A 9305-nucleotide genomic window follows, 5' to 3' on the forward strand; every position below is an offset into this window, starting at 1 on the left:
TTGATTTCTATCGAATCAAACTGCGAGATTTTAATATAATTTCCGATTTCCTATTTTTTCAATCTTATTCAATTATAAAACTATGCATTTTATTTTCAATGACGGTAGTATGGTAAGATCGAGTAATTTATTGCTTACGCATGTTAGAGAGTGATATCGTGTAAGGCACTTTTTTTAATAATGGTGCCCCAAAAATTCTTATTTAAAACACAGTTCATTACCACACGCATTATAAGAGTATGGTTTTGTTTTGTGTTGCAGATGGCTGAATTCGCTGATGCCGAAAGGTGGCCCAGATTATGCTGGTTCATTGTTCTACTGGTGCTGGTGTGTCATAGCGTGACACGTGGTGCTTGTAGTTCAGTGCTGGTTGCAGACTTCCGGATGACGCGGATGGTCGAACTAAGTAGTCGACCTCCGTACTGCAAGATTCACTCTGACCGGTAAGTGGTGTCCATTTCTAGCATCTAAAGGTGGCTGACCCTTGGTGGAGATACCATAGCAGTCTTTGGTAAGAAGTAGTACCGTCACCAGAAACGCAAAAAGGATATACAATAACCGGTTTGTGTCCGAAAGTAACCTATGGCTCACATGTTTTCTGTGGAAGTTCAAGGTTACCACGTTCATATTGAACATATTTTATGCCGAGCTCGTGCGCCAATCGTAGTGCCCTCAACTGGCGGCCGGTTTTATTTGTTTGCTGCAAAATTTAACACCAATGTGACAATATGACACATGTGCATGTCTTTGCAGAGGGGATATCCAACGGATGTTGTTAGCATCAGATACGAAAAAAGTGCGTCAGGTACCACGAGAATCCGTCACTGCTCTGGAGGAAGTTTGCAGTGAAGCGAGCGGCATTTCGGGTGAACTGCAAGGCGGGCTGGGATTTATATACCCCGGCACAAAATGGTGCGGACCAGGTAAAGGAAATGTTATGATTTAATTAATTAAATTTTAGTTGAATCAGTTGACCAAACGTTACTAAACACGTATGTTAACGGCCGCGTCCTCCCGAAACTTCCGTACTCTTGTATTTCCGTACGCTCGTAGTTTCATACAGCAGAACTTACTATTCACGTGCATGAACCAAAACACCACGTAATTGGCAATCATGAGCTGAAATTGTTGCTTTAATCAGGCAAAAAGAAAAATATCCGGCAAACTGCCTCACACTAGAAGCCGTACGTTAATTGATAGACATGAAATCCTATCTAATCACTTGTTTCTTAACTGCTTGTTGAGATAAATTGCGGGTCAAACTAGTGACTAAAAATTCCTTTTATATCTTGTTCATTTTGATCTATATCATCTGCCTCATCTGTTAAATTTTTTCGGAGGTTTATTTCTATTGTTTATTAAAATCCAAAAAGCAGTTATTGATTTTTGGTGTTTGTCCAAGTAAATATTTTTGTTGTGAGTTGTCACACACATAAATCCCTTTTTTAAACACAACATAGTAAACTGTCTTTACAGGTAACATTGCATCGAATTTTTCCGACGTGGGACGTTACGAAGCAGAGGATCAGTGCTGCCGAGAGCATGATTTGTGCCCTAATATTCTGTTGCCAGGCGAGTGTCGCCGCGGATTGTGCAATAGTGGCGCTTTCACTCGATCGCATTGCGATTGCGACGCTCGTTTCCGAAGGTGCCTGCAAAATTTGAATACAGGTACGTTAGTGCAGAAAATCGTAATCTTTCACTGAACCGAGTGAGGTATTCATTTCAATCCTGCCAATCCTGAGGAACCTTGTACATAAACTGACTGTCATTATCTGGTGTAAAGATCGTTTCCGATCATGCCTGTATATCGAGAACTTACTGTGAGTGTTTCGTTTAGATGGAATCTTCGAAATTCTAAATTTTTTTCACATTTTCAAGAAGTTGTTTTTGAAATCGTTTTTAAACTATCCTTCTTAACATTGATCGAATATTGGATTTGGCAAATAGAAAAGTATAGAAATAAAATGTCGAGGTTTGATTGCAGTGTTTTGTTTTCTTGGTAGTTTTATGTTCCTTTGTTATTCTCTATTTCACAGAAACGGCTAACACACTTGGTGCCATATTCTTTAATGTCGTCCAGGTAACATGCTTCGGCGAGAGAAGACCATGCTCGGTTTGGCAAAGGTTAGTATCCACAATAGTTGCGGCGTTACAGCCATCAAGTTGTCTCACGAATCGTCATTTGATTAATGGGGTTATACAGGACGGGAAGCAATCGCTCTGTACGATCGCCGCCAATCACTACAGAGACACCGGTTCATATGGGAACGGCTGGCTGAGTAGCAAGAGTGTTGCAAGTGTCTTCCGAAATGGCAGTAACTCACCTGCTAGCGGTGGTGATTAACACACGGCTACGCTCCTAGGTGTAGATATCGGTGTCTTTCATGGGTGCTTCGAAACGATTCGTTTCGTCTTTATTTGAACTGCTTGGGCAAGGTCGCACCTAAGATGATGAGCCACCTCAAAAGAAACCAAGCTGAAATTTTCTGCAGCATCGATAAAGATAATTTGGCCTTCCAAGGGCCTGGACTATGTTGGTTCGGCGTTCATATGATGCCTTTTGACTGCGCTGTTTTTCGATAATTACTCAAGAATCACGATAGGTATTGATCATGTGAAATCAATTCGCTGAGTCATGTGCAGAGGACACGCCGGTACCATCGTTTGTCGCCGGAGAGATTGTACTGAAGGTTTAGGAGTGTGTGTTGTGGCTCCATCTTTGTGAAACGATGCTTGGCTGACCTTGACTCTGCGGGCTCAACTTGAGAAATGTTCGCTGTAAATGTAAAAAGAAAACGAAACTTTTCAAGCTACGTCGTGATAGGTACGTTGTGGTTTCAGGGTGAGCCGTAATTGATGCTGCAGGTGATTGAACGAGGAAAAGCGAAAGCTCGACATAGGTTAGTCTTGAATGGCCCGCTCACATTTCCGCCTGTCGTGAACTGAGCCAATCGTGATAAAGTTTAATACCAATTATTCCCAAGATGCAATAGTATGCTAACTATGCTGTTAGGATTTTTTAAAATACGGATTTAGTGTTGTGCCTTAGGAATCTTTTAGCGAGATTCATTTATATCAGTCTTACACGTACAAACTCTTGCACACCTGAGCAATGCCTGCCAAGGTAATACCAAACCAATACTTGACAACCTCTGTTTTTCTGCCAAAATATCACCTTGATAGTACTTGACATCATCGTGAATCTCTGATCAAAATCTTTGATTAAAAGATTCATGAATCCCTTACTCGGGATCCACACTACAGCGCGACGTCACCTGACAGGAGCTGAACTCCATATAAAAAAAAACCTTGCGCGATGTCGCGCGAATCGCGCTAGGTTTTTTTTGCATGGAGTTCAGCGCCTGTCAGGCAACGTCGCGTTAAGCGACGGTGCAGTCTGGAAAGCGTGTTACCCAGGGTCCACACTACAGCGCGACGTCCCGTCACGAAACGCGACGTCGCCTGACAGGCGCCCGAACTCTATACAAAAAAAATGTCGCACAAATCGCGCTAGTGTAGAAACAGAGAAAAACGCGACTACGCGCTAGCTCTTGTCAAATGTCAATTCGAAACGAAAACAAGCCGACAGCTGGATAAAACATAAACAAACCGAAACACAAACGCAAAAAAAACGAGCAATATTCTCCACGAAACATCGGATTTTTCGTTGTACTACTTATGTTTAGGCTTCACAAATGTAATTCAGTTATCAAACTCCGTTTTAATTGATATTTTACCAGGTTTTTTCGGGTGCCGAAACGTAAACAAACTGCTCTTCAACAAGTAGGAGATGATGTGGAAATATATACTTCCTACGGTGGGGCAAAATATCGTCGTTGTTTGTTTAAGTTTGTTTTCTCAGTGAATTTCAAATGTGGAAGCGCCAAACTCACTCAGGGTGCATAAAATACGTAGCTAAACAAATATCGGTAAAAGAGTAAATGAGGCCCCGGGCTAGATTCTCCTCTTCCTACTGGTTCACATTAAGCGCCTGAAGCTATGCAAAGCGCGACGCATGCATACTTTTCAAATATTTGATCGCTAACGGTTCGCTTAAAAGAACATAACGGTTTAAACTAATCACGCAGTGGAGGGTGAATGCGGGTTACTATACTTTTACATGTTGAGTTACTAGTAAGTAAACTATACCACAAATGATGGACAGCATGAAACAATAAGTTTAGCCGAAGAAATGATTTGGAAACGGCGGCGCGCCCGCAGCGAGCGCAGCGAGCGGACTTCGCTAGGTCTACCGAAAAAGAGAGTTTGTTATAGTTTTGAGAAATAAGGGGGGCTCGTGGGCCCCCCTCATACCGCACCGCTAGGTTGATTGCATACCCGAAATTAACGGTACACACTACGATTCAAATACTCGTAGGTTGAATTTAACGAATTAATGTATCACCAATTGCATATATTCAGTTTAAACGTCCACAAGAGGTGTAGCCACGATCGAAAACATGGCGGCCGGGGCCTCATTTACTCTTTTACCCAATTATCATGCATTACTACCTCAAAATTCAATAAAAAATTTTAGCCGAGTTTGCGCCCCAATGTGATACCTATTTCCTCATACTCCCCTACTTCTGTCGCGCTTGGCTTGCGCGATTGTTCTGCCGAAACTGGGCTACTTTTGAAGCTAGTTTGTTTGCGAGCGAGCGAAAGTTTGTTTGTATGTGTTACCGGCCTGCTACACGAGCCGCAAAATCCAACCGCAAACTCAAAAACCGTATAAGTTTACGTCAAAATCTTTGCGGTTCGTTTAGCCGCGTTTTGTGGTACCAATTCTGTGAGCCACGCTACACGAGCAGCAAACTCAAAAACTTTGCGGCGCAAAGAGGTTTTTGTTTTTGATTTTTCAGTTAACTCAAAAATCTTCCTTCAAAGCAAACAAGATCTTATTTCAATTCACACAAAAAGTAAAAGATGGATAATCTGTTGATGAGTGAAGTGTGGCTAATTACCCTATCGCGGGTCATCGAGTTGAGTACCCAAAACTTGCAACAACGCAACAGGCAACGCAACAGGCGTATTGTGCGTAGGCAAGAAGATGGCAACCGTTTGCTGGACAATACTGTAGCAGAGCAAGCAAATGAAACTATAATTAACTTTCTTCGCATGAAGAAGGAAGATTTTGATGTTCTCAAGTTACATAAAAAGTGGTAGGATAAAATATTTTAATCTTTATCATTAAACTTTTTGAAACTTTTGGATAAAATCAGTTGGTGGGCCGGACTTTGCCGACCCCTGATCTATGATGAATTTATAATTGATATTCTAGCTATAAAATGACAAAATATTACTGTAGCTGCAAAATAAACACGTAAATTTATCACCATATGTTCGATTATTTTGTTTATGAGATTTGTTATGTTTACATTTATTTCTTCTTCATCTTCTTCTTCTGGCGCATTTGAGTTTGCGGTTAGCTGCCAAAAACTTCGCGGGTGCAGTTTTCAGCTCACGGAGCTGAAAAGTTTCTGACGCAAACTTTTCGGTTGTTCCCCTCTTTGCGCCGAAAACTTTTTGAGTTTGCGGGTCGTGTAGCGGGGCTCTTATGATTTTTATTCTATGTTATTGGCACAGCTGATTGCTGAGCAATGTAGCGGTCTCCAGATTTACAAGCGTTCGAAATTGGTAGCAATCGCTGCACGGTTCAGTTTGTTTCAATAATGTGAATGGCGATTATTAACCAAAGGCTTTGGCTCACTTCTTTGAACCGAAATCCGATGAACCTTTACTCAAGCTGACACGAGCATACGTAAATTGAATTTACCTTAATCAACCCGTACAACATGCATACAGCGATTAACGGCATTATTGCGGTTGTTGTGCTAATGTGATAACGCAGTACTACCATATTTCAACCCATTGCAATTCATAAATTTTTAATCGTTATTTTAATGTAGTTCTTTCATTCATTCAATTCTATAGTAAAACGTACGAAGAACAAAGAAAATGAAGAAGCAAAACGACAAATAAAGAAATTACTTAGTTTCATGCATGCAATTTCATTCCATTAGCTTGACGCAATTTCATTCCGCAATCAAAACAATCCCCATGCATGCATCGAACACATACACCATTCATATCATTGACTACGAACAGCTGTGAGCGAAACCATCCGTGCTTACACCTGAGCGGAGCAAAGTAGTGCGCCATGATGGGAGATAGAATGGAACGTCATGGAAATCGATGTCCATTCCTCGTAGGTTAATATTGGATGTTAAACCTCGGGCATCGGCAACTGACAAATAGCCCAGAGTGATTATTGCACTGACTTATCCTATCGAGACAACAAGACGACTAAATAGTAGAAAAAGGACGCATTGGTGAGAATTGAAGACGAGCTGGGAGAAAGAGTGGGGCTGAGCATAGTAGCGAGCGGAATAAGAGAGCAACTATGTTTTTGCTCTTTTTTTGCCTGGTGCGCTTGGTGTGCGTGTCACCTCTGACTCACACCATTCGCAGGGTAGTTAGTGCCTCCTTTATCTTACATGAAATAATTCGTTACAACCTTGGATCTTTTGCACCGAAAGTATTACTAACTAATTAATGATACAATAGTAATAATGATATCGTTATTTATCCGCTTCTTTCAGTGGATCGGATTCAATATACAACTGCCCAATGCAATTCTACCGTTCTGGAACGTACAGTCTGCCAGACTTTGCCTCCTACGTCACACATAATTCAATCCGCAATTCACGTTCATTCAAAGTCGGAACGTCCTCACCGAATGATTTAGCGGCAGGTGATAGTCGCTTGAAAATCGATTCGTTGGGCTTGATTTCACAAAATCTATTTAAGGATCTTTTCATTAGGCCGTTGAATGGATACACAAAGTACTGGTTAACGGCTAAATCAGTTATTTATGGCTAGTTCAGATCAGCATAAATATGAGACAAAATAAATTTAGATCCCTGTCAGCTTGAAGCACTTAGTTCAAGTGCATCTACTCATTTTAGACTGAAAAAAATGCACTGCATTAAATACTCTACAGTATTACTACCTCACGCAGTTTGGAGCTTTCATTAGCGATTTTTTTATTTGAATAATATCATTAAAAAGTCTCGATAAAAGATAAGTGAGCAAAATTGCGGGTGTAGAGAACGGGTTCAATTGCTAGAAACAATAAAATCAAACAATGCAGTGGAATTATAAGGCAGACCGAAAGTAATATGATCTGTGCAGGAGTCGGGCCGGATATGATGGTGAGTTGAGGCTGGTTTTCTAATTTGTGCTGTAAATGGTGAAGGTTTTTAAATGAAGAGCTGTTTGTGTTTGAAAAAAAAGAAAGTGCTTGCTTTTTTAATTGGTAAAGGAAGCAATGGTTATTAGAGAATAATAAAAACATATTTCAAGAAGCAAACTAAATTTATTTACATCTTTCTCACTTTTCGATCAGGGTTGGGTTCAATCAGACTGAAGCGGACGAGCTGTGTTCTCGATGGAAGTATCGGCCGAGTGAAAAATACATCCCCATCATGCAACAAAAGTCTAACAAGTAATCATGACTCTATGGAGCGTTTGTCGCAATGCTAATACCACCTGTGCGACCACAAGAAACAACCAAAGAAAACCATCGAAATAAATAAAAGAACAGTGTAACTACAGTAGTATGTTATGATTGCAGTAATACAATTTGTTCTGGTTTAACTGTCCAAGACTAAATTTAAAATTTTCCCTTTGCGAATCACCTTCAATACGGGATGTTCTGTTTGATTTAAGTTTTGCCATTTTTAAATTGTCAAACTATCTTTATCTACTACATATTTTAGCTTTTTTTATGTATGGAGTTTTGTGTACACTAAAAACTCAACCAATACTGAACCGTCGCTTCTGAAACTCTCCACACATTAAGTTTAAGCACTTCAGATGTTGTTGAAAGTTTGTTTGATCATTGTTTTCCGATAAAATCATCTAAATTTTACTTTTTAAACTCAGTTTTACTAACACAAACAAAAGAAGCACAAACACAAATGTCAAGGTGTATCCACAATAGTCACAACAAGGTTTGTATATCATGTGGAAATTAATGAAATATCAAACATTTTAAATATGCCGTTATTGTAACCATTGAATTAAATCATAATTCTTAACGGTAAAAGAGTAAATGAGGCCCCGGCCACCAAGGTTTCGATCGTGGCTACACCTCTTGTGTACGTTTAAACTGAATGTATGCAATTGGTGATTCATTAATTCGTTAAATTCAATCTACGAGTATTTACACCGTAGTGTGTACCGTTAATTTCGGCTACGCAATCAACCTAGCGGTGCGGTATGAGGGGGGCCCACGGGCCCCCCTTATTTCTTAAAACTATAACAAACTCTCTTTTTCGGTAGACCTAGCGCAGTCCGCTCGCTGCGCTCGCTGCGGGCGCGCCGCCGTTTCCAAATCATTTCGGTTAAACTCATTGCTTCATGCTGTCCATCATGTGTGGTATAGTTTAGTTACTAGTAACTTAGGTAAAAGAGTAAATGAGGCCCCGGGCTAGATTCTCCTCTTCCTTCTGGTTCACATTAAGCGCCTGAAGCTATGCAAAGCGCGACGCATGCATACTTTTCAAATATTTGATCGCTAACGGTTCGCTTAAAAGAACATAACGGTTTAAACTAATGACGCAGTGGAGGGTGAATGCGGGTTAATATACTTTTACATGTTAAATTACTGTAAGTTACTAGTAACTAAACTATACCACACATGATGGACAGCATGAAATAATGAGTTTAGCCGAAGAAATGATTTGGAAACGGCGGCGCGCCCGCAGCGAGCGCAGCGAGCGGACTGCGCTAGGTCTACCAAAAAAGAGAGTTTGTTATAGTTTTAAGAAATAAGGGGGGCCCGTGGGCCCCCCTCATACCGCACCCCCTACATTGATTGCGTAGCCGAAATTAACGGTACACACTACGGTTCAAATACTCGTTGGTTGAATTTAACGAATTAATGAATCACCAATTGCATACATTCAGTTTAAACGTACACAAGAGGTGTAGCCACGATCGAAAACTTGGCGGCCGGGGCCTCATTTACTCTTTTACCCAAATTTCTTATTTTTGTATGGGCCGAGACGCAGGACGGCTGGAACAAAATTATGGAATTTTTCCAGCACTCGTGTAGTTTTTAAAGCATAATTACTATTTCGAGCTGCTAATTTTGTTAAAGCCCACCTCAGCGTTCGCGTTCCAGGAGGTTTTGAGCGAAACCGTTAGAAATGTCTAGTGGGATGTTCGCCATATTTGACACTGATTCACTATTTTTTTAACATTTCATTGAAGTTAAATGTATTAGTTTATGGAAC

At 40.6% G+C, this 9305-nt stretch overlaps 1 protein-coding gene across 1 annotated transcript; it reads left to right on the forward strand.

Annotated features, from left to right (window-relative positions):
* Window positions 1-369: 369 nt before the first annotated feature.
* Window positions 370-7514, forward strand: LOC131294981 (phospholipase A2 isozymes PA3A/PA3B/PA5). Its single transcript, XM_058323037.1, has 5 exons — window positions 370-443; window positions 754-923; window positions 1477-1671; window positions 2040-2127; window positions 7412-7514. Exons 1-5 carry the CDS (start codon window positions 385-387, stop codon window positions 7512-7514), a joined length of 615 nt encoding a protein of 204 aa, XP_058179020.1. The 5' UTR covers window positions 370-384.
* Window positions 7515-9305: the final 1791 nt, after the last annotated feature.

Source organism: Anopheles ziemanni, chromosome 2 (assembly GCF_943734765.1).
Source record: "Anopheles ziemanni chromosome 2, idAnoZiCoDA_A2_x.2, whole genome shotgun sequence".
NCBI classification, from domain to species: Eukaryota; Metazoa; Arthropoda; class Insecta; order Diptera; family Culicidae; genus Anopheles; species Anopheles ziemanni.